At 47.6% G+C, this 26,683-nt stretch overlaps 1 protein-coding gene across 1 annotated transcript; it reads left to right on the top strand.

Annotated features, from left to right (window-relative positions):
• The first annotated feature begins 1,053 nt into the window (after nt 1–1,053).
• On the top strand, nt 1,054–24,942 carry LOC143178001 (uncharacterized). The gene is made up of 3 exons (XM_076376383.1): nt 1,054–1,548; nt 12,403–12,625; nt 23,306–24,942. Exons 1-3 carry the CDS (start codon nt 1,101–1,103, stop codon nt 24,201–24,203), a joined length of 1,569 nt encoding a protein of 522 aa, XP_076232498.1. The 5' UTR covers nt 1,054–1,100; the 3' UTR covers nt 24,204–24,942.
• Nucleotides 24,943–26,683: the final 1,741 nt, after the last annotated feature.

Genomic DNA, 26,683 nt, shown 5'->3' with positions numbered 1-26,683 from the left:
CACGGATGTACGCGTCGATCCGCGGGTCAGGTGACACTGATAAGACGAACTGATAACCTGGATACCTGGAGAGGAGTCGACCCTTCGACGAGTCCAACCGAGGGGTGTCGCGTGTACTAAGGTGAACAGAGATCACAGAGGTGAACAGATGACCCAGGAGCATTGGACTAAGTGGATCGAGCAGTTTCGAACACGGTTCGCGTGGGAGTGACTCGGATGAAAGACACTGGAGGCTCGCTGAACGCTCGGGGAACAGAGAGTTTGACAAACCGGTTCGGTGACTGTCCATTAATCGCGATCGGGTGATAGCCAGACGATCGAGTGACTTATCGGAGGCGACCAGTTCTGCTAAGAGTCCTTGTTAAAGCGACGGATATAACCAGGACGATTAACGTCGCGAGCTGCCGTGACAACAGGCCTTTGACGGTGCTCAGTGGACAATCGGTCGCGGAGAAGCAAGAGGGAGTCGGTTTTCGCGTATAAAGAACAATTAATAATTAAACGGCCGAGGAAAGGGAGGAAAAGGAAAGCGGAAATGGCCGACGGACTGGCTGTTACGCGCGGCAATTATGCTAAGTGGCCAATTAGCAATTAGCCAAGGAGACCAACCGAGCGGCCCCTTAATTGCGGCTCAGAGCGCGCAGAAGAAGAGGAACAAGGCGGAGGCGGAGGTGGAGCAACCGAGTGAACGGGAGGAAGCGCAAGGTGCATCGCAACCATCTCACGCGCCATTTACTCGCGATTCTCGAGTCGATATCAACCGCGGGACTCCTGGGGATCGGTAGCTTAAGAAAACATCCCCAAACTCTAAATCAGTTCTCCGTGATACCTTACCAGCAACCTCTGAGAGGACACTAGACAACAGGAATGTCACTCAAGCTCCCGAACAGACGCTGGGGGAAGAGTCAGTGCTCGAGCGGATAAATAGGATACAGTGAAGTGTAGTTCCCTAGGAGGATTCGGTGACACGAGTTCCTGACGAAGTCGACGCCGTCACTGTCGGCAAGATTCTGTCTCCCAGGTACAGGGCGAGTCCTGGGGTGGCGACAGAGGCACCTGCAGGTGCCCGTAGCCCGAAGGAACCACCTACGTGTACCGTGATGACGGTCCATCATCATCAGAACCACCACGTGGCGGCTCTGAGCGGCGTCACCGTGGCCAATAACGGTCTGAACCTCAGCAGGATGTCGGGCCTCGAGGCGCATCGGTTGGAGAACATCGTCGAGAGGAACGGAGTCAGTGTGGAGCGACTGTCGAATGGTCTAGACGCGAGGAACAATAATCATAGTAACAACAACGGGTTGGAGCGAGGCGACGCCTCGACTACTATGCCGCAGAGGTCGAGGTTCATGATCACTGATATTCTCGGCGGAGCGTCGAGCAAGATGCACCAGGCGGGCTTGCAGACCCAGGAGCCGCCAGGGAGCCCGCCCTCAACCCCCAGGGACCTGAGTGTCAGGCACCAATCCAGGTCGTCCTTGAACAACAGCAACCTCGACGAGGATAGCGACGCCAGTCATCACGACGGTGCTTCCGTTACTTCTAATGGTAAGCGGTCAATTATGTTCTTATCTCGGTTTTGCCGCGGCTCGGTAAACGTTTCCGCGAACGAGGGCCGATTAAGTCGTTACGCGGTATAACGACGCGCCTGAATCGACCGAGTCGAGAGATTCGTCGCGTACATGGGGCCTTTAATCGTCCAAGCTGGTTAATTGGACCAATGGAAGGTGGGAGTGGAGAGTGGGAGAGGAGACAAAAAAGATTCATTTCACTGGTCGAGTTTGTTCACCTGACTTTCACGAAGGTGTCAAGGACAGGGCAGACTACTCTACCGGATGTTCCGCGCGGAGATTGTGTCCGTCGCTGGTTGCCAACACAAAACGCGAGCCGATCAGATGTTTCCCGCCAGATAAAAGGTCCATCCTCTGTCCCGACATCGTTTAGGGATTCTAATGGTCTTAAATTGGGCTCGGTCGCTCCAACGCTTTAATTATCTTACCCTCATTTGTTTCATTCAACTCTACTACCTGTGAGCTGTCCCCCAGACTCAGCCCCTCGGGGGCGTCAACTGCCCAAGTGAATTTACCGTTTTCGATCGAGCTGGACCCGCGTCGCCTCGTCAGTCGATGGATTTATGAAGGGAGGAAGGAAAGTGTTCAGATTTCAGTATCTGTTTAGTATCAGGTTCTCGGCGCTCGACTTTCGACGGTAAAATCAGAAAAGAAACCAGTCAGCGCCTCGCGTTTCCTCCATTCATCATTTCTGACCTGCTGCGGGCCTATCGCGAGTTCAGGCTGGGTCTACTCCATTAATTGACCGATGCTCCATGCCTGTTGACCCTTAACGACGCCTGAGCTTCGTGATCGACTCTACTTTCGAAATCTGATAGAACGGTGCGGTTTTAACGATCCAGCGAGTCTCCGTTTTCGGCGTATCACGTAATTAGAGGCCTACACGGTTTCCCTTGGGGTTAACGGAATCCCCGAGCGACCATTACGCGGGCTCAAGCTGACCGTTTCGACACTTCCGTCGATTATTCCGCTCAGGTCCCCCGTCTACACGTTTTTTATCTCGATTCATCTACCTATGACTAAGTATCCACCTCGAGTCTCTACTCGATGTCCGAATATCGGATATTTCGAGGAACAGGATTTCCATGCAACAACGACGATCGAGCATTACGCGCGTCGATGATTTGTCGAGTGACGATCACCGACCATAAGAATGCTAATTATGGCTATTTGTCAGCTCTCGGTCGCCTCAGAGGCGCATTGACAGAGGCATCGAGGATGGTACTGCTAATGCCAATCATCTCGGAACAATTTCCGTCAATTTACAAGCCGCCTTTTTTCCACCACGTTCCCGTTCTGCGTGCCTACGGTCGATCGACGTTCCACGGTACTTTCCTTTGAGGCTAAGTTCATACGCTTACATCGTAATCGGCTTATTTCCCACAAAAAGCACATTAAGAACAATTACGCGCATGACTACGGCTACGTGATTAGAGACACGGTCCCGAGCACTAATACCGCTTCAGACTGTGAGAACCGGGTAGACGGTTTCTTGCGAGAACGGGAAGGATCGTCTGTCCTCTGCAAAACAATTCCCCTCCCCGCGGGAACAACGATCTCCTCTCTTTTTCAACGATACGGAGCTCGAGCTGGAAATAAGAAGATTGTTCTGCAAATATGTGTGAAATAAAATTCTCGACCGCCTCCTAAGCTTCTTTCGAGCTCAATTATAACTGGATCCTTTTCAACGCTTCTTTAACTCTGCAGAGTCTCTAGAATCACCGTCACGGTGATTGCTGATCGTCCATCTGGGTAAATTAATAACGAGAAGAAGGATGAGAGTTCGAAAACGCTTGCTATTTGAATAGTTTAAGTACTTCGAGGGAAAGAGAAACTGCAGCAGATGTTTCATTGATATTATTCACAACTGAATCACAGGAACTATAATTATACTCTGAATCAAGATTAAGTAGAAAATCATCTGTTCAAAAAAAATTGAACGTATATGAGAATTCCAAGAGGACAGACAGCATTATTTGAAGACCACAGAAAGAGTATTTATTAATACTCCAGTGAATTCACGAACTCCACTAATCCAGAAAAGAATTAATAACAGATATTGTAAAGTCCAGAGTGATAAAAAATGAAATAAAAATCGAAAATAGTGTATCGCTACTCCCATATCTGTTTCTACCACCACATCAACTGAGGGTAAATTAGCTGAGAGACTCCACAGCGTCGACTATCCCCGGAACCGATCGCGTCGCGACAGAAAGGGGCTATCAGTCGCGCGAGGCTTTCTTCCGCGCGGATATCACACAGAGGGGCGTTATCAGTGGCGGTTAACCTCGCGCGGCTAATCGTCGGCCAGGCGTCTGCTGAAGAATTAATGAAGGCCAATTAGAAGGAGTAACGCTGTTGTAATTGCCAGCGAACACGCTTTACGGATGATTGAACCGGTGATTACGCGCGATCCATCCTCTCGATCTATCAACGCTTTCGACGCGAACACCGTTTCCTTCGATATCTTCCCCCAGCGGAAGACTCAACTTTTCCCCTCTCTCCGAAGGAGCGTGGTCGCGCAACAAATCGCCGCCTCGTAATTATTTTCACGCGATCTGCTCTCGATCGCCGACGATCAGCAGCTCCGTTTATCCCCAGCGTTTCTTCAGTCCTCGAAAAACAGCGGAACAGCGATGAACCAGGCAAAAATAGTTCCCTCGAGATTATCTCGCGCTTGTTTCCCCATGTACATCTAATCTCGTGGAAGTAATCGTCGCGCTCGCTCAATCCAGTGGAGAATTAATGAGAGTCGATTAAAAAAAATAACGTCTGTGTAATTGCCGTCGGGAACGCTCGCAAGGCACCAGAGTCGACAATTTTCCGCGATCAGTCGCGGAGTTTCATGGGCTTTTACGTCTCTGTTGACCGTCGCTGAAATGATCGCTGTGGGACACGACTCTTTCTGCTTGACAGTAGGCTTCATTCTTCCTCGACGCGTCGAAGAACCGTCGCCTCGATTTGGGTAGCGATTCGAGGCGCGTTCGAGGAACGTCTCCCTGTGAATGCCTCGGTCGAGGGCACCGACGAGCAAACGCGTGGAAATCCTTCCCTTCCCCTTGATATCTGGCGCAAAATAGAGACTTTTTCGGGCGCGTGTACAAATCGTTTGTAATCCGCTTATGAAGCCAACATTCGTTCCTCGGCGGGCATTGTTGGCAGCGGGCCGGAAGGGGCCAGCCAGTTTCACGCCCTTACCAAGGCCGACTTTTCGCGCGCGACTAATCCGAGAACCGGAAATGATTGGCAACCGTTTAGATCTCGGCGCGGATTAGGAATTCTATGAGAGCCGCGTAGTCGCCGAGACGAAAGCGACTTCGACTTCGAGCTGCCCCTTCCTTCCTTTTTTTTTCTTTCCTGCGCCGCTACCCTGAGAGCACCCTGACAAACGAGAACCAGCTGTCAGCTTTTTGACGAGACTATCTGGCGAGGATTAATCCGCGCTCCGGATAATCGAGAACCGAGAATGGTGACGTGAAAGGGTAACGTGGTGAGAGAGATTGGCCTTCGAGTGTGCGAGGCTGAGATTGAGAAGAAGGTTCATATCGAAGCTTGATGAGTTATAATTTGTAGAGAGAATTGTGAGAGGAATTTGAGAGGCTAGTGCCTTTTCGAGTTAAATAGTAGTAGGTCTAATAATAATCTCACGCTAATATTTAAAGTATTTTATAATACTTCTGAGTATGGTGAATGTCTCACCTCTTTCTGGTCACGTACTTTCTTATACAGTGTTCGATAAAAATTCGATGTATCACGTGCACAGTGATTTTAATATTAAATAGCCCTGCTAATAGTAGATCGATACTGAACCTCTTTCTCATCTTAAATCTCATTCTCCACAAACGCTTGGACTCCACAGTACTCTTCTATCCCTGTCTCAATCCCAGTGCACTTAAAACTTGTCTGACGTACCTGAAACGTAGTAATCCCGTGTATAAAACGAGCACATATATCTCATAACGTTTCTCATAATTTGATTACTGGAAGGGGTTAAAGAAACGAAACAGCTCGGGAGAGTCTCAGTAGCTGTATATCGCTTTAAAAATCGGTAGCTGCTTGTTCAGCCAGCCTGAGCCGTCACGTAACGAGTATCGCCGTCAATCCTATTGCTTTCAACGAGTCGGGGCGCACGAGGACGAATTGCCGAGCTAGAATTTCCTAAACATTTCCTCGTAGCGCTCGACCGACAGCCGGTGCACCGCTGTCGTTGGGATTCGCTCGGTTGGTTCTCGACGTTCTCTTAACGAGATTCGCGATCGCAAATCCTCTTAACTAGCTGGTCCCAGCGTTGACAGTGCTGACCTCGCTTTGCGCTACCTTTAAAAAGGCGACTTCTGCGTTGTTTATCGTATCAGAAACAGTACGACTGAACGTAAAGTGGTCGTCCAGACGATGTAACCTACCAAGCAAATCATTCGTGAAGAGGATAAATCGATCGAATCAACAGAAGAACGCCAAACTAGATTTTTAGGGAGACGAGGGTATTTGCACAAGTCCTGGGCCCTGAGCTGCGATGACTTTCGGGAACAGAAACGTCTGGGGAAGTTAATCGAGTCAGGGCGTATTGTTTCAAACGCCTAACTCCACGAGTGCTGGAATAATTAATCATGTACGCTTAATCTAAGATCGGCCGCTTTGTAAACACTGTACGGACCGCGCGAGGTGGAAGTTAAGCGCGCGATAATATACCCTGATTGCGATGTTTGTAATGTTCCTCCGGTATTGTGGAATCTATGCAATCTCACGGTCATTTTACGACCGATAAATATATTTATAAACGATCGAGCGATGGCACAGATACATGCTCCCTTTCCCTTTATGACAAATTCACAAATCGATGTGGCTAACTCCACTTTCTGATTTTTTTCAAATTATCATAGTTAAAGTCACTGGGACTAATTCTACTTTCTGGCGTTAACCAATTTAGCAAATGAGTGACTTACACTTTAATCTCCATTTCCAATTTATCAGCTCCAAACACACTATTAAATAGATGAGGATTCTACTAGAGGGTGAAGTTAGATCGAAATCACAGTTCTCAGGCAAAAAGCATCCATCTGTCCCCTTCGCCGCGGTTAATTGCTCGTGCCACCTTCGTCTACCGAAATTTCCTTCCACGTAATAACATCCAATGCAGTCGCAATTAACACGCGAGCACGGTCACGAACGCGACGCACCCACACGACACGGTGCACCGTGTGCAGGGCTAGGGCCACATACAGAGAGGTGGACACGTGTACACGAGCCCCCTGGAACACCGCTGACGACTGCTAGAAGGCCACTTGGCGAGTCGCTAACACGACTTTTGCGTGACCAAGGCGGCCTTGATGTCAGAAGGACCGAGTTTCGGTGCTGCTAGAACACTGTCTATACATCGACTCGATTGCTCCAACTGTTTTCCTTTCTGATTAAAACTGCCTTCGGTTAGGCCACTGAAGCAAACCTTCTGAGACTTGATGATTCACGGACCAAGCGAGAACACTATCAATTGTGACGTTGTCTCTATTCAACTATCTGTCAGAAGTTCCCAGAGATTTTCTTTATCGGTTTTCGGTCAACGCACGCGTAACATTCGATTTGTAAATATACAAGCAAATCCGATTTGAAGTTGAAACAAGCCTCGACTACTCGCAATTAGGGTAAGCTACTTGCACTAGACTCCAGTTCCCCTAGTCACCCTGCCGCGACCGGTGTCCCCGTTTCACCCTCCATCTTGTTCGAGCCTTTTCACTGTCAACAACCTCGGTCGAGGGACGAGCACTCTTCTCGCGATCGAATTAATTTCACCCTGGCGTGGAGCACTCGAAACTGTTTCTGGGGCGCAGAAGTCGCGACGGGGGATGAAACGATCGTTTGGAAAGGGTATCGATTCTTTGCTGGACTTCGGCGAAAGGGAAATATTTGTGGTCGATGGGACCCCGTTGTAAATCTTATCCCGTGTCCTAGCTAATTACCGCGGAACGATCGCAGAGTGCAGTAGTCGTGTATTCCTATTCACCGGCCACGCGGAATGCACTCATGAAATTCGAGAAACGCGCCTCGTTATGCACCCCGCGAAACCTTAGGCTCGCATAATTCGATCTGACAGTAACTCCCGATTGCGTTTTTACCTATAATGTTTCCATGCGGAGACAGATCGTTGTACAGGTCGACACTCGACACCTACGTGGCCTTATTACGATGCTCGGACTTTATTGTTGGCCAAACTTTTCGTTAATGACTGAGAGAAGAATATCTTATGGGAGACTTGATTGTCTTTATCTGGGGTTGAAGGTATTCGATGTATTGGTAATCAAAGTACTGTGGGCATATGAAGAATGTGGTTTTGTTGTAACTTCAATTTTGGGACAGTTGAAGGAGATCGTATTGTGGAAAACTAAAAAATTTGAATATTTGAATATTTGAATATTTGAAAATTTGAAAATTTGGAGATTTGAATATTTGAATACCTAAAAATTTCAATGCTTGAGAACGTCTAAAATTGAAACCTTACGCCTAACTCCAATTAAGGAAGAAAATCGAAACAATTACTAGTCCCTCCTTCCCTAATTTAGCACTAACGACAGCAGGGTTTGTTTTCCAAATTCTTGTCGTCAGTTTGTCCCCAGGGGTGACTGCAAATAAAGTGGGCAAGCAATAAAACGTTAGCCCTATAACATCATCCCCAGTGTTCTCTACCCCCAAAGGTGGCGACACGGTAACACAATACGAAAGAGGGGTCAGATTCTACCCCCTACTTGGGGACCGCCGCCCTTCTACAGTACACAAGAGGGAGGCAAGCTACGAAAGGCTAGCGACACGAGGCCAAGCGAGGAGGTGTGACTAGAATTGGGAAAACTGAATTCCTCAGCAATCCAAAGAAAATCTACTACGCCTGAAATCTGATATCGAAAAGTCAGAAGATCGAGTCATAACAAAGCTGTGGCCAAAAATTTGGACGAAAGTGCCACAAATGGTGCACAAAAAAAATAACTGGCCTGTCTTTTAATTCCTACATCATTTACGTAATTTGAAAGCCTGTGCTCCTTTCTGTTATATTATTTTTTAACTATTTCACCAACCACAGTAACTGATGCTCACAGTGCTTGAATAGCGAAGGCAAAGGGGTGGAAATTCAGCGTCAGTTCCTGCATTATGCGTCAACAGCCGCGATTATACTTGCTTATTGCTTTATTTCCCCGTAAGCGCGCCGCGGCTAACTAGTCCGCAGGTGTGCGTTTTTACCCGCAAGGCTGGCGCAATGCCGTTAACATTCACGGAATGTAGATGTAAACCGCACGTAACGATCCGCAATAAAAAGCACAACGCGGGAGGCTGCGATTGTCGCGTTCAATGGGAACGGGCACGGAGAGCCTCGTCGGATTCTGTTCCTCCATTTCACAATGAAAAACACCTTTTCAATTCACTTCGTCTCCCAACAAACAAAATCATTAAAAAAGGATATTAAATTCTTATATTAGAATTTTTTAAATCTACGCGAATGAAAATCTTGCAAATACAAATCTTGGAAAAGTCTCTAAAATAGATTTAAAGTAGATTTAAGTAGAGTAGACTTGGGTAGGATCTGTTATAGACATTTATAAAATTAGCAAAGAGACTGCAGTGAAAAGAAACTTGTTAAATTCGTTGATCGTTTCTTAATGAATTCCATCGCGAAGCTCTCCCATTCCTGCATTCCCATGATTTCGGAGCTGATTTAATCTACTGTAAGCCTGAAAATACGCATCGCTGCGTTCGGCCATCGGTCCTCCAAGTGCACACACTCGCCCCGTAATCGTCTGTACATCCTGCAGGTGTCGCGTTTCGTTGTAAAACAGGGAACGTTTTGCGTGAACTCGGCCGAAGGAGATACTCGCTCTGTCCCGCGGTGACGTGGACGACCATGCTGGCACTAATTGCGCCGGCGAATAATTGCTCGATAAACATCCTGTTAATCTCACTTTTACGTCCCATACATTGTACCGCGGCGACGACGCCGACCAAGCACGCGAGGCCCTCGTTTTCTCTCTCTGTTCGTCGCGCACGAAACACGACAATTTCCATCGGTGCATACACGTCGTGCATCCGGTGTCGTGTCGTACGCCGACTGTGTTCCGCCGATCGTCGGCTGCTGGCGTAATTAAAGCGACGACTCGCGGAAATCTCGAGTTCTCGGAACCGAGCCGCCGCTCGTGATCCAACTTCGAGGTCTGACCGATTTCTTGGGAAACTTTCGAAGCAAACTTTACCGAGGGACATATGTCATATGGAGGACTAAGATGCACGATGTTTGTTGAGAAGTTCCAGGGGAATGAAAAGTGGAAAGAATACTTACTGTTGGGAGTGGGAAGGAAAACAAGCGGGAGAGGGTGGCATTTCTGGAAAGTCTGAGAAGAACCTTCGTAGTTCTAGGGAATTAAGATACAGTGGGGCTTTGATTAACTCGGTCACAGATTGTTTTGAGACTTTGTTGTTCTAGTAGGACTCAGGAGTATCTAGAGTTGAAATTGAGTGGTGAGTAACTAACCCTCTGTTAGCCCTGCTTTATCTATAAGTACAGATAGTCACTCCTGTTCTCACTTTCTATGTCAAAGTATAAATTATTCTTTACTTGAGACGCGACGAAATATTGCTTGTTCAGACTTGAAATTTTAGTAGCTACGATTTTTATGGCGTATAAAGAATAACATTTTTCGTGTCACTTTAAAATCTTCTGTTAATCAAGCCTAGCTCCACTCCAATCGCAAACTCCAGCGAACACAATTCCGTTTTCAGTTCGAGACTCCGTGTCTGCCATCACAATCGTCGCAAGAACCGTTTTCCCGAATCCCCTTTGAGAGTTCCGTCTCCTATTACCCATCGGGGCAAAGTGAAACATACAAAGCGAGGAACAGGCATGTGAAGACGCGCGAGCGCACGAATAAAGCTCGCGAGTACGTGCTGCGGGAGTAAGCGGTGGAAGAACCGTAGAAAACGTACCTTTCCACGACGTCGAGGGTTGGGGGGAGTCGGGGGTTAGGTGGAAGACGAGAGGAGACGACTGTTTCGCGACGGTTCTCGAGTTACTTCAAACTCTCTGCGGGTGGGGTTCGCAGGGGGTGAAAAACTTCCAGTCCAACGTCTTGGAAGTGTCTAAAAAAGAGAACTGCGTCGGTTGAGACCCGGGGCACTAAGTGTATCACATAGTAAATTTAGTTTTCCAACCTCCGTTTCCACCGTCCCCATCTCCTTCTCTCTCGAGTCCCGTGACTCGATCTCGGGCCGCGGCCGTCTGCGATGAAATTCCTTTCCTGAGGGATCGTCGGCCATCTTTGCCAACATGGCGGATCCAGTGCTGGAACCGTTCGAGCGAATCTGGCCGATCAAACGGAGGCTAAGAGCCACGCTTTCGTTCGAGTTAACTCAATCCTCTGCCTCTCTCCGGCTCTTCCCTCCCTTCTCTCGCGCTGCTTCCTACGCCTCCCCTCCAGTCCCTTCTGATTCTACTACGTACGTACTCACTCCCCTGATGCATCCCTCCAGCGTCTTTCTTCCGCACCACCCACGACCGTTCCAATCGATGAGCTCGCGACAACGGCCCTTTAGATACTTTTAGAAGGCCGCAGAGCGGCTCCCAAGGGGTGCCTTCCTGATCGGTCCCCTCGCGGGACTCTCTCAGACTTGTCAGGGAATCTTAACATTCTTTATCGAGAGACATCTAAAAGACTAGAATTCTACATTGCCCATTCCCTTAAAATAGACTGCCCTATAAGCAGGAGATCAAGTGACGTCTTCTGGATCCTCTCTGATAATACCTGTTTAAGATATATTTTAAGAGGGATAATTTATCTTCCTTTGGCTCCCGATAGGGGTGGTTTTTGGAGAATAGATAACTCGTCGCTAAAAGAATATTATATAAACACAGAGGTGTTTCTGAGACTACAAAACACAATAGTTCAATTCGCCACTGAAATACCTCACCGCGTCACATCACTCTGAAGCAATCCATTGAAAGAGTATTGGAAACGAATTCCACGTGACTTCGATTACTATTCAAAAAGGCTTCGCTCCCCCGCGATATAGATTGCTGGAAAATGGTACCTCTATCAACGGCGAAAGAAAAACGTAGAAATAAAGGAAGCAGCGTTAACGAGATTCGTGGGGGATGAACCGAGGAGGACAAGGGGTGTCTGTCCATTCGTCTGTGTGTGTGTGCCCGCGCGTTAGATTTGATCCGGGGTGCGTGGCTGTGTGCGTGTCAGCGCGTGGAGGCGCAAGTTGCCGACGTGTATCGGGTGTAATCGGTTTCCTCGGGGAATCCCACCCTCTCCGTGGGTGCCGGCGAACCGGGGGATAATTTGCGGCGTCTCGACGCGGCTGCGTGGTCCAATCCGCGATACCAGCCAATCGGCTCTCGGCTGCGCGGACTCCGACTGAGAACAAAAGGATCTCTGCCGATAGAGAGGCGGCAGCGATCGCCATGCAGGGACCAGCAAAAACGGAGCGCACCCAGGCCATCGATTGCTTCCCCCGCGGCGTGCAATAAAAGCCTCTTCTCCGACCGATTTTACTCACCCCCCAGAGTTTGCCCCACCGAGGTATATTTGCTGACCTTTGACTCTAGGGTCTTTTTAATAGACTGATGCTTTGTCTAATAGGGATTGGAGGATGTGGTTCTGTATGAGAAAATTGGTGCATGGTTTAGGGTGGATTTAAGGGATTAGGAAACTTGGAATACAGTATAAAAAATTGAAAATTTTACAATTTGAGAATTGAAATATTTGAGACTTTCAATATTTGAATATCTGCAAAGCTTAAAATCCCAAAAACGTAAAGATCAAGTTTAACAAACGACTCTTTAATGGGGTTTCAGGTGGCAAGGAGGACGACCCAAAAAGTTCGTCGTCCAGCACGCTCAGCTCGGCGCACAGCAAGAAGCAACGAAAGGCGCGCACGGCTTTCACGGATCAGCAGCTTCAGACCCTGGAGAAGAGTTTCGAGCATCAGAAGTATCTGAGCGTGCAGGACAGAATGGAACTAGCGACCAAGTTGAATCTCACCGACACCCAAGTGAAGACGTGGTACCAGAACAGAAGGTAGGATTAAAACGACATTCATGAAACCGTTTGACAGACTATACACTTACTCCCCGCGATAACAATAGCGACCTGTAAACCTGAATACTCTCGATAAACAAACTCTCTCGTGACAAAAAGGAGGGAACAATGGTTTTCATCTGAAAACATGACTGAACGAGCAACACGAATTTCAAGCTTGATTACCGTTCGATAGACCATGTTACCACTGCAGGGTTTATTAACTCCGAGAAAGGGGACAAAGAAGTAGAAAAAGTAGCCCGTTGTTCTGGCCATTTAATATACCCCGCGGGTTGAGCCTCGATGAATGCTGTCGTGCAACAAAGAAACGCAACGATCACGATTGCCGCCCTTCGAGAGGCAGCGGTAAACGAAAGGCGTCGGATAGACAATGGGAGGATTGACTTTGTAAACGGTCGAGAGTCGCGATAAGAAACCAGACGAAGAAGTCGATCGATCAAGGGCAGGCTCGACACTTTCGTTACTTTGTGCATGTCAATCGGGGGATGCTCCTCATCAAGGTGCCCCGAAATGAGAAGCGTAGCGGCGCGGTGTTTCGTGACGGCGCGTATCGAATCCGAAAATGGAAATCGCGGCGGCTAACAAAGGCGCTGTTTACGTGGTTAAACGTGAGGATCATGGGGCCCAGGCTCGCCTTGGTATCTCGAAAGTCATGTACCACTTTGAGGCCTCGCGGACATCGATAATCGACTGTAGCGTGAACGAGCGTTTAAAAAACCGAGCACCTCGGGAGCCGTGGCTTTTTGCTCGACCTGCCTTCATTATTCTATGAATACCAAATCTTTGTCTGTTTCCAATGTCTGGTTGAATAGAGACGGGATTTTGCGTTAGTAGGGATTTCTGGAGACCTGTTGGAGAAGGTTCTGGATTGTGATAGTTTGAAGATCTGCGGTTTTAAGCTATAAAAGGTGATGTATGGCTCTGTGTTTGAGCTCTAGTGAAGAGATGAGTGTTAGAACGGATAGAGTCAATTTCAGAATACCCAGCGGCATCCTTTGTGCGCAAGGCCGTTTCTACCGAGTCATTCAGTGGCGCCTGCAATTTCGCCCTGTCGATACTTCGCAGTCCTATCGTTCCTCGATCATCACGCTCGTTAGTCACGAGAATTCGATGGTTAAGATCTACCGAGGAAAATTAAAATCACAGCTGCTCTGCTACTCTGGGTTACCAGCGAAGAAAATTTCCAAAGATAGTATTTTAAGACTCCAATTCCCACAGCTCAAATTGTGACAAAAATGTGGGTATTTATTAATATTTCAATCCTGTTACCTCACTTTATATATGTAAGTTCTGGAGGTTTGAGGACTCTACGATAGAACGAGGCTCACTAATCAAAGCTGATTCAATTACTCGAACGAAGAGGCTACTTGAATTTTAATCCTGAGACATTGAAACACCCTTCACGCATCTCTTTTGTTCTCCCCTCCAAAGAAACCTAGCTCCCTATAAAACACGAAAACTACGCGTTCTTTACTTAAATTTCAAAAGAATATTCAAAGAGTTTTCTATAAAGCGAAGAAAAATGTTAGTTTCTCAAGCGTCTAAGGGTCGCCCAGCGTTCACAGACGACCTTTCCAGAATACACCTCATTTTCCACGAAGCAAAGGAGCCTCGTTCGTTTCCCGCCCCGAAAGTGGCTCCACGCCAATTTCCACCCCGTCGTTGCACTTGGTCGGGCCGACAGCGCTCTCGAGAGGTGATTAGCTGCGGAACACCCACAACCAGTGACTCGCGACTTCTCGGCCGTTTAGTTTGGACAAGCGGTCGATCGAGCTCAAAGAAAGCGAATCGTTAATGAGGATCTCCGAGGCTCCTGCGCCACGTATGGCGGCGAGTTCAGGGCAGAGGGGAGGAAAGAACCGTAGACTCTAAACCGTGCCATTAGACTGTCAATTACGAGGCGAGCGAATGGCGTAATGACAGACGTTGTCAGCAGTTGCATCGTTTCGACTACCTGCATTTCGGTGGAGCTGCCTTTCGCCACTCCAATTGCAACTCTGGTCTTTGGGTTTGGGAACAAACAGTGTATTTATCGATAAACAGCGATGCACTAGCAAGTGATCAATTTCTATAGTGAGAGATTTACTGTGATTTCTAATTTGTAATGGTGACTTGGTTTGGATCCTATGAGACACGATTCTTCTATCGATATTTCTATCAGATGTTTGTTATGTTTCTAACAGAAGAATATATGGGGTTTATTATCAATGGTATATTGTCTTCATTATTTTTGTAGCCAGAGTCTACATATGTTTGTAATTTCTGGTCACCGAAATACCTTTCGCTACCCCCCTTAATTCAGAGACTCATCTATCAGAAACCTAATTAACAATATCGCCCAAGGGTCACCCATATCAGCAAGCTACTCACTAGTCACTAACCTCAACATACGAAAATCCCCTGCGCCATGAGAACACGCTTCATCAAAACGAATCGCAAAGGCCGGCAAGCACGCGTGCCACGATTATCGCAGCGCGGAGGAAGGTGGTAAAGAAAGGCCGCAAAGGGCGCAAAAAGCCTGGAAAATTAGTGACGCTTCTGTCGGGCGGCTTCTTAAGTGCCCGCTTAAAGTTTTGTTGCTCGACGCGCTGACTCGGCGCCTTTTCGCGGAGGCGCCGACCACACCTCGGGCGCCACGGCGACGGATTTCGTGTCTCTTTTCCGCGGCCACCGCCTACAACCCCGTCTGATCGACCAGTCTCGGCTAATCGTAAACCAGGACGAGCGTCATTAATTCCTCGTTACGTTTTGCGCGAGCTAAGTGCGCGATTAAGCACTCCAGCTTTCTCTCCTCGATCCACCGACTGTCCTCCTCTATCGGGTGGATCCCCGTCGAGTCTCCTCGGCAATTAGAGGCGTCGTGGCGTTGATTCGCTAATCGCACGTGTAACGAGACGCCGAGAGAGAACGGCGGTGGCTCCGCGGGACGAAACAGGTCGCGGCGTAATGAATACTCCGCTCGACCAGTGTTTAACCGCTCTTGAGTCTCTCCCGTGCTTGGATAGGCGTTTAAACCGTCCGGTTACGGTGATTTTCTCGGGCGAACGTGTTTTCCTCGGAATCGATCGAGGATAGACTACACAGACGCTAAATCGCTTCTGCGGACGCGATAAGCGATACGCGCTCGTTGCTTTTTCTGCGCCCAGAGTCTCGGTTATTTAGAAGTCGTTAGGACTCGCTGCTCGCGCGAATACCCTCCCTACTTATCGGCTAATTACCTACACAGCCCAGACGGTGCGTCATAAGAGAGCACACGCTTCGAACACTGGTCGCTTGCGGTCTTTAACGTCCCTCGAGAAACTGCATTCTAATGAGACGCACCGAGCTCGCTCGTTTATGTAATTCGCAACGAACATCGAGATTTATCTGGTCGAGGGGAGATTTATGCGTTCTAGGCGAATTTATCGCCGTGAGCTGAGCAGAGGAGGTCTGCTACCCCTAATTAAGTGGCGTCGTTGTGATAGGCTCGGCTAGCCCTTTGCTGGATCGCTGGAGTGAAATTCACTTCGATTAATGTTTCTCTTACTTTATGAAAATACTGTAAAAAGCCTGGTAAGGTTCAAACAATGAGAAGTCGAGAAGCTTAGGCTTGCAAATGAGGAGGATGATATTCTACAAAAGAAGGCTCGGAGCCATAGGGGGACGTGGAGCGGCGATTTTAAAAAACCCGAGCCTAGCTAGAAAGCATCATCGAGCTACCGCATAATACTCTAGAATTACGAGTCACGTCCTCGGGCAGGGTTCTCTAGCACGAACAAGCTCCTGAATATCTCAGGCGCACGTACAGCACTTGGCCCCAAAAATGATGTCAATGTCACTTCATTAATAAACAAAAGAGAAGGGTAAGGTAAATGTCCCAGTAATTGACCATGTCCCCATATCTAAACACTGACGTTAATTTTATTTATTTTTAGGCATAAACTCTAATACATTACGTACACAACTAGTATCATAAAATAGTATCCTCAGTTTCTGGGACCTCACAACTAAAGCATGAGAACATACAGTTTTAAATTGTTTACTTAGTGGGACATTTGACATCTCAAACGTTTAGGTATTGGGACATTTACCTGAATATTCCTAATAACTATTCCTAATAAATCCTCAGCGATAAAAGATATGGAGTGAACGCAACTGTGTTACTGTCGAAAATTCCATTTCCACTCGGAAAGAGAAAGTTATCCTTGGCACGATGTAAATCAAAATACGACAAGGTGAAAATGTCACGAGAAGACAGGGCTACAGGACTTTCTTATGACGCGGTGGGGGCCGAGAATCCTTCGCGTGGTTTTGCGCTCGTTACACGCCATCAACGTTAAACACCATCACCCGTGAACACGCTGTAATACTTTCCTACATGGCTATCTAGAAGTACACGGGATGGATGCGAACCGAGAGTGATACGGGTATAACGGTCCATGGAACGTAGATGCCGTTGCGATAATAAGATAGCGATAACCCAAGAGGAATAGAAGAAATCGGTAGTTGGAAACAGCGTACGTGTGAACGTAACGCTTCAATCTCACTCGCTGGCGAAGTAAATTCATTCTCCTACCTTTGCAGTAGAAAGGTGATCCTCAAGAGCGTTGATCAGTTGCAAAGTCACACAAGTGAAGCACAAATTCGAAACCGCATCGAGTAATCGAAGAAGACCACAGGATCAATCCACGCATACACAAATTCAATGGAACACTGGTGGCATAAAATGTCCACGATTCTAGCGGCGAATCCGCGACGCGATAACGTATCGAACTACCGTGTTACGAGTCCAGACGAGTTACGTAAAGTAACTATGAAAGGGCTCGATTCAAAGCTCCTTCCGTTGACCTTTGACTTTGCCTGGAAGTCACCATGTAAGGGCCGATAGGCATTTCCGTTGCACCCAATTAATAGATTTTCTTCGAAATTAATATCTCTCAATTTTCTTGGAAACTCTGCGATGCAACCGAGTCCCCACCATTTTCCCTATAGATTTTTGACTATAAAAAGGCTAAGAAACTCGGTCTAGCGGGCTCACTCGTAATCCAGTTTTGAAGTTAGTACGTGGCTTAGACCGGAAAGCAAGATCGAGCATTAGTTCTCCTTCAAGCAAAAATCTTTGAGTACAGTACGTAAAAACTCACTGTAACGTAGTCTTAACGACGCGTCCCCCGCATACCTCTGTGCGTAATCGAGAGAGAGAGGACTTAGTTCCGCGACACGTAAAATCATAAACACTTGTATTCCTTCGAGTCAACTCAAACGTGTAATTATATACAGTTTTATAAGGTTTGTTAAATTGGATTTAGTTCAATCAAAACCTTTCCTAAATCCAATAAGAAGCGAACGCGTAAACGATCCCACAAATAATATATCTTTACCGCTCGAGATATATATATTGTAAATTTAAAAGTTACGAGGCTATATTAACATCTTCGCAATCCTTGCGAAGGTCCTTTTCCTAACCTACAAGTGGCTCCCGGTGTTGGCAGTTGCGCACTGGTTCGTCCACGTCCCGGTGGCTCCTGGCGAGTGCAAAGTTACTCGCTGGTTCGTCCACAGTCTTTATTCCATCCTAGTGGCTCCCGATACTCGCCAAGTTGAGTGTCGGTTCGTCCACGAAAACCTACCCAAATCCTAACGTGGCTCCCGGTGTTGGCAGTTGCGCACTGGTTCGTCCACATCCGTGAGGTGGCTCCCAACGAGTGCAAAGTTACCCGTTGGTTCGTCCACGAAAAAATAACAATATTCCAAAAACCCTGACCCTCGGTCAGACCATCTAGCCCTCGGCTCGTAACAACCGATATTCACTCGGTGACAGACTAGCAATGACTGAGTGACCTGACAAGGAGACAGAGGCATCGACTTATTTGTTATTGCTTCGAACGCGTGGGTCAAATCGATGAACAACAAATACCTGTGTCTCGAGGATTCACTCCCCACTCTTTTTGTACTCAGTACCATAGTACTCTATTTGAGGGCTCCCTGGATTTTCTTTTAAGTCAAAGTGTTTGACTTTGTATCGACAGAATTAAAAGAGTCTTCACGAAATTGTTTTTGGGAATTTCTACGAAATTAAAATGTCTCTAAACTTAAATATCATTGAGATAGCTAACGTTAGTTCACTATTAGAAATCATAGATGATACAAAAATTCTACCTCTATATTTTCTTCTAAGCATTTTACTATTCTCAACAGCGCCGCATACGTACTCAATTAAGACAGCATTTTCCTCTCCAATGAGAAACTAATCTCTGTTAGTCAATACTACGTAACACCTTCCATTTATCATATTTTCATTAGCCATTGCAACAGTCCACATAAAACTACCAAGTTCCACCTCGAACAGCCCGCTAGAAATCGCGGTGAAAGAAGTAACCCGAAAGTCATCGAACAAAAAATCCACCAATCCTCCTCTCTCCATTCAAAACTCCGTTTCACGTGCACCGAAAGAATGTTCCTAGCGCAAAGAGAAAGCTACCATAAATATAGCAATTATCCTGAACAGAGGATCGACGTTCGCATCGAGGTACTAAACACGAGCAAAGTCGTTCTAAGGCGATTCGTTAATTAGAGACGCGCGCGGCATTCCCATTGAGGCCGTTAAATTAGGTGCGAATTCTGCCGCGGGAGCGAGGGAAAAGAAACACGTTTGCTAGGAACGCAGAAAAAGAAACGGGCGCCTAGTGTCTCTGTTTTCCCGGTGTTTCCATTTTTTTGCGTGATCCGCGGCGCCGCAGCCGAGCGGCGACATCGCCTTAACGCGTCGTGATACATCGCGATCGTGAGAATCCTGGCTCCGTTGTTTCTTGAGGCTTCGCCGACGCCAGCCGGAAGAACACACGAGCTTCCCACGCCTCCAGTAAACCGCTTCATAACGGGCCCCGTCTTGATTTCTCGGCTAGCCAAACGCGCTCGAAACGAGGCGATCCTTTTTCTCCCCCTCGGTCGAGGCAGAAATTCGTGTCACGAAAGCCATTCCCTGCGATTTCGTGTACGATTTCAAGTACACGAGGAATTTCACGAAATAGGTAGAAAAACGAGGCTAATCGGTCGACCGACGATAACCCCGAGGGGAGCGAGGGTGTACCGATGTAACGATGTGTTTGCATGCGCGTTTGTCGGCCTGCTCCCTATAATATTCCGCACGAGTTTTCCCTCGAAAAATGCTCGGGCGACACGGCAGCGGGAGACCTCGGCTCTGAGACCGATCGCTATTTTCTCGGCTCGTTACGTGTTACCCGTTTAAATTCGTTTATCTGTAACGAGCGTACACGGCTCTCTAAACGAGGTTGAATTTGTTCCCGTGTTATCTGAATTTCCCTCGCGGAATTCTTCCACCGATTGTGTGTGCTCTCTTAGTATCTCAAATATTACTTCTTTGCATTTCAATGTTTTTAAATGTACCTACGTGTTTACATTAACGCTCCAATCTCGATTCAATCGTGCGTTAGAAGAATGTAACTCTAAGAATTGATCATGAGCGTATCGATAGTGTGTCTCGACTCTTACTCCAGGGAGGGTTGTCGCGAAAATTCCCTCTTTAGGTATAGTAGCAACAGTAATAACGGGTGACCTATTGGTGCAAGTCTAGGTACCAGACTCAAACAAGACCTTAGCAACACACTACAGCAGGACACTCAGTACATCTTCCTCCTCTATAGTCGAAGAGGGAATTCGTGTGGCAACCCTGATTCCAACTCTCTTTTCCCCCTGGTTACATTCCCTGAAACGTTGACTCGAAATTGGAGTAGTCTAGATGCTCCCGTCGAACATGTGTTCCGAAGCCAGCGAGGCAGGTAATAATTTAAAAATATGTCGCCCTATTCATCGCTTCTCTGTCGCCGTTATTATCGCAAGTCGAGGCAGCAGCTTGGGTGCATTAGTGTCGCGCGGAGTCGTAACCGCAAAACCACCGACCAGTCCCAACCACCATTATAAATGCATTAACTCTCCCCCGTTCGGTTTCGTCCCCCCCTCTGTACCTTGCGTCGCCCACGTAATTCTCTATCCTCCGTTGATTTAAGTAAACTCCATAATTCACGCGCCTAAACGGTTCGCTTGGTGCTCTCGAACGAATTTCCCGCTGGCTCGTAGCAGCGTTTCCCAGAGCCGGAAGAACCCCCTTCCTCGAAGACTCGACGATCATTAAGCCCGATGGAAGCGATCGTTACACTTTCTTAACACTTCTCTCCCCCCTCTGCGTCTAGGTCCCTGGCCCCTTTCGCCCTTGTGTTCGAGCAAGATCGAGGCAGCCCCCCTGGGTACCTCTCGAGAACGATAAATCAATGACTCTCGCTCTTTCCGCCGCCACTTCCGACCCTCGCTCTCTCCTTCTCCCTTTCGCGGTTATTCAATGCCGATACAAAGAGCCGGCGCGGCAATTAAGGGTGTTTTAGAGTGGCTGCACTCGAAAATGACCGGCCACCCCTAGCCGACGGTGGGGGTATTAAAAAACATTACTCATCACATAATCGCACGAGTGGTTTTCATTGCAACTTGTCGTCTCCGTTCTTCTCTGTCCGCCCCTCTGCCCTGTCCCTCTCCCTCGTTCGAGCGTGCATCGGTGCTCGCCTTTTCTGCAGCGTGCCAGCAGAAAAATGAGAAATGATCGTGGCTCGATTCATAGGCCCCTGTTTAAAATTCATGAACGATTTTACTGCTACCCCCTACCCCCGTCGTCGACCATCACAAAAGGTCAAGTGAGAGAGACAGAGTGGCCCACATTTTCGACGATGCACACGTTCGCGGAGTTAGGAGAGAGCGAGAGAGGGATACTGGTGGCGAGAGGGGTGGGTTAGAGAACGAGAGGCGGGAGAGGGTGAGAGGGATGCGCCCCACGAAATATATTAATTGTCGAATTTTCCGTGCGAGCTGCATATCCGTTAGAGCCGCTTTGTCCCTTGCCAGCCACGGATCTCCTGATTATTAATTACCCTGACAGCCCAACTTCATCCCCCCTCTCACCTGTCCCCCCCCACTCGGTTCTGGCGTCCCGTGAAATTCGCGGCCTCGTTTCGAAGCTATGACTATTTTTTTTTCGCCGTTTTAATTTTTATTTCCCGCTGCCGGTTTTTATGGAAAAACCCGTAACGAATGTACCACCCCCGCCGCTCACTGCGCCCGTTAATTATCGTCTCGAATTCCGCAACGAGCGGATCGTCGGCTTTTAATTGAGTGGGATAGGTGGCCAGGCGTCGGGCTGATTTATCGCCGCTGGTAATCGCGATGTTTGACTGCGCCCGTCGACAGGCTTGGTTAACCGAAATTTTATTGGCGGTTTCACCCTGGAACCTCTACGCGAAATCCACATCAATTTTTCTCATTATTCTACAGTAATTACCGCGGACCGATCGATGGACGATAATTGGAGCGCGAGCTTGAATGAGGATCGATTACGCGTGTAAGCGTTGTTAATCACACGAACCGAGGAATTATTTTTTATTCAAGAACTCCCTAGCGTTGCACAATAAAACAGTGTTTATGTTGTGAGAGCAGAAAGACTGGTTAACACAAGGCGACAAAAATACTTAAAAAATTCTTTACCCCTTGAACCCTATGTCCTAATCTGTACCTAGTCACGAATTCCTATTTTTCTCAGAAGACTGTTATTACCCAAAGCAAGGATAAGAGAAACCTAAGCGAGTCTATCTTTCATACAGGATTAAAAATTAGAATTGAAACCTTTAAGTAGCTGCAATAACTGGAGCTGAATTACTGTGAACCGTTTCACGAGAGATCTCTGCACTCTTTACCAATTACACGCGATGCAACGAGTTGCATAATAGATCCGATTGAAACGCTATGGATCGAGCCTTCTTCAGAGTCCTCTTTTATACCGTTCAGGTTATTTCCATAATGGCGGGAGTCTTGATAGAACCGGATTCCTATCGCCAAGCTTTTTCTACGCTCACAGACGGATGCATTTCCCTATCGCTGCTCGCGATCAACCACTGCCCTTCAATTTTCGCAAATGATCGTAATTCTCCTGGAGGCATCGCGACCAGCACCGTGGCTCGCGCTAGATCGCTCATTGTTTTTTCACCCTCCGTCGATTTTCCCCCCCCAATTGGGTCTCTGACCAACACTGGTCGCTATCAACCCCCATCCCCGACGATATATCTCTGGCGCGTCCAAGAGCGCCTTCGCAGGTGGCGGCGTAGGAACTTGCGCGCGTGGCATGATACGTGATGATTAGGCAGCGAAACTCCACGGGCTATTTGTTAGTATAATAAGCCCTCCAACAGTGTGGCCAACGTAACCGCTCGCCGACACGCCAGCCCGTTTTAGCGTAATTGTCTCAGATGGAGATTTACATACGCGAACAAAGATTGGGAGGCGGTACAAAGGGAGGGGGGCAAAGTGGGATTCGGGGAAATTGCGGCATTTTCCTTATCCCTCAATATCACTCCATTTTTAATCCTTTGCATTCCTACGTCGAGATCAGTTTCATTACAGGTACTCCTGTGTAGAAATCAATTTCTTTACAGGTTCGAACTTGGACTTAGAATAATAGGGAATTATGGGAAAGAGGATTTTAAAAAAAAATTGAGAATGCAAGGGGCTTACTTAAATCAAGACACCATCGATGTTATTGCAGATTAGGATATTTAGACATCTATGTTAGCAGAGGTAACAAACGAGAAGTAGTCCTAATCTACCCTTCCCTTCTCTTTCCAGAACGAAATGGAAGCGGCAGACGATCGTTGGCTTCGAGATAATGGCGGAGAACAATTTCGCGGTGGCAGCGTTCCAACAGCTGTACAGCAGCGGCGCAGCAGCAGTCCCAGCGCACCCTACAGCAGGACGATACTGGCCCTATCCGACAGCACACGCGCTGCCAACCAACGGGCTCTTCTACCAGCAAGCATCAGCAGCGGTGACTCTACAGAAGCCCCTGCCCTACAGACTCTACCCCCCGACGATGATCCTGGCAGGGCCTAGCAACCCTCTAGGTTCCCTCACAGCGAGCTCCAGTTTGTCAAACCTGAGCAACTACTACAGGGACAGCCCTGAAATGGCCGATGGAAGGGACAGGGAGAGCATGGAAAGATCGTCCAGGCAGAGGGACAGAAGCAAAAGTCCTGTGATGAGGGAGAGGTCGCCGCTGAGGAAAGAGGAGAGACTCTACGCACCTGCGATGGTTCAGGCAGGGTCGAGCAACACTCTTGGGACACTTACTGCTAGCTCTAGCCTGTCGAATTTGAGCAATTATTATAGAGACAGTCCTGAGGTGGCGGACAGAGGAGACAGAGAGAACAGAGCGCACAGGCAGAGAGACAGAAGCAAGAGTCCTGCGCTGAGGGACAGGTCACCCCTGCGCAAGGACGAGAGACTATATCCACCCACGATGCTCCAGGCTGGCCCAAGCAACACTATGGGCTCCCTCACGCCAAACATGGCGAACTATTATAGAGACAGTCCTGATATAATAGAAGGCAGAGAGAGGGAGAACCTGAGCAGGGTGAACAGGCAGAGGGACAGGAGCAACAGTCGTGATACTTCACCTATAAAAAGGGAAGACAGCCCTCAGAGTATAAGGGCAGACAGTGATGAAGAGAGTATACACGATATCTAGGGCACAGAAGCTGAGGAAGACGAAGAAGAAGAGTTGAATTGCAAGATAGAGGATCAGTTAGATCCTCCAGAGAGTGAATAACTCTGTGACAGTGAAGATTGCGTCTCCACACAGCAGCTACTATCGCAAACTATCAAGGAGGCAATTTCCAGATCACGTCCTCGATCTACACAAAAGTTGATTAAAGAACGATGTCCTAAAAATCGAGGGGCAGCTTGAATCCCACGCAAGCATCGCCACGGGAAGCATTTGGCAAGGTGGGGCACAGGAAGTGACATGGCAGGGATTTCCTAGATGATAATGGGGACTGGACAGAGGAAGTATTATGCGGTTAACCAAAGTTCGCGATTTGAGCGTTTAGTGAGTGAATGGTACAGTGAAGCAGGGTTCGTGCTTTCGATGTAATTGTCGTACCAGAACGAACACGAACTTCGCGCCAGGATAGGTGGTCCTTTGAATTTCGAACTTCCTGCACCTACGGTGACCACCGAAACAGAGGGTGAAAGGGAATCGAAGCGCAGCTTACTTTCCACAGTGTAAATAAAAAGTGTCGATCCGTCTGGGAAAGGGGATAAACCACAGGTTAGAGCGGCGACTAGGTCTACCATCGAGAACGGTTACAACAGTCGCGCCAGGAAACGAGCCGATCGCATACGAACGCGAATCTACAATTAATATGACATTAGAGGGGACCTGCCTGCGGGGGAAGAAATCTGAAATGACACGAAATTACACGCGGTCGTCGGACAAAAAAGGTGGGGAAAAAAGGGGGTTGGAACGGGGGACTGTCGAAGACCCAGTGAGGCCTGAACTCGGGGCCCTGGAGTATTCAAATAGCCGAGCGTCTCGTGTTCCGCGGCGAAACCAGCACTTTGCCATTCTCTCGAGACACTGGGATGATCGGCGAATCCGAGGGTATGTGTTCAGCTGAGAGTGGAACGCAGTATTGATCAATTATGCAAAATTAGAAATTTCGGAGCAGGTATTGTAGACTCTCGAGTGGACGTGTACCCTCAAGTGTATCGTGATTACTAAATACACCGTTGTAAATAGAATCTCGTCGAGATGCAAAGCAGAACTGTAAATATCCGCAAGCTGAGAAGTCGTGTGTAAGTTTCATGCGCGGTTGAGTGGAAGCCAACCGTGGTAACGAGATGTTTCGAAGTATTTTCCAGATTCCAGTATACGTAGAGGAGCGCCGAGGACGTGTTTGGATGGTCCAAATCTCTGATTTCACAAATATTTTATTTTTCCTTTCTGTTCGTTTCTCGAGAACTTCCGTTGTCTTTCGACAAGAGAAATAAGTTGGACGATACAGACACGGTACTAGGCGCTCGCTGATGAAATACCAGTATTATGAATGTATAAAATTAGGCTGTACGAAGGAGGCAGGTGTGTAAGAGAAATTAGACGCTGCGAATTCGTCGAGGCTCGATTGAGCCTCGCGATCGCGCGACTTAACGTTAAGTAATGCAGCAACAAGTACATAGTATAAAACCATGCTTTGTAAAATAATGTCTGTATAGCGAGAATTATTATATGGAAAATATATTATACTAAATTTAACGCTTCGTCTTGTTCCTATCGTTAACGCGTCCTTTCCCCCCCTTAATGAGTTCGTTAGTATTCCGGGATAATTGATATAATCGAGATAAACGACGCGAGTAGAGAACGCTAGAAATCGACTGCGCGAACCAGTTGTAACGGGACGACTCGGTGATGGTAGCTACTCGCGATTATCTTCCCCGCGGACGTGAAATTTAATTGATTCCTCAAATTAGCACTTTCTTCTGTGGGAAGCGAACGAAGAACCGGAAGCGATCGTAGATCGTCAGTGGACTTAATTCCCTGTTTATTCAGAGGTAGCCACCGTCGAAATCCTCGGCCCTTCTCTTTTGCTTGTCAATCCCCTCTCTTTTCAACCCTCTCTCTTTTTCTCGTGCATAATGCGCGCAGGCCAGATCGGTCTTTAAACGAGACTTAAGCCGTACGAGGCGCTTTTCACGCGACGATGCATATTGCAAGACTTTTACGATCGGGTTAATACCTGTGCAGGGATCGTGTCTACATCGTGTTTCTCTATTTGCATTTCCCCATTTGCATACACATGCTTGCATATACGGACCGTTTAATAATACGCCTCACAAAGTGGGGAAGAGGAAGCCAAGGCCTTGGATTAAGGTTACAGGAGACCACTCAACTTTTCAGGACTCTTTAAAGCTAGGTAAACGATCCAAACTTTATTAATCCAAGAAACCAGAATTAATATATAACTTATCATAAAAATGAGCGCAAGGAGGCGTTTATCTAACTCGTCAAGAAAATCCTCAAAAAACAACCATGCTTGGTGATTACCTGAAACAATTTACTTTCTTTTTCTTTCTCGCCAATCATGTCAGAAGACCAGAATCAACCGATACCAACTGCACACTCATAACTCTAGCTGTTCCAAGGTAAATGAAGTTTTATCCCCGATTCGC

This window comes from Calliopsis andreniformis, chromosome 4 (genome assembly GCF_051401765.1).
Source record: "Calliopsis andreniformis isolate RMS-2024a chromosome 4, iyCalAndr_principal, whole genome shotgun sequence".
Lineage (NCBI taxonomy): Eukaryota > Metazoa > Arthropoda > Insecta > Hymenoptera > Andrenidae > Calliopsis > Calliopsis andreniformis.
The sequence above is the reverse complement of the archived record's forward strand: the minus strand, read 5'-3'. Positions and strand labels throughout refer to the sequence as shown.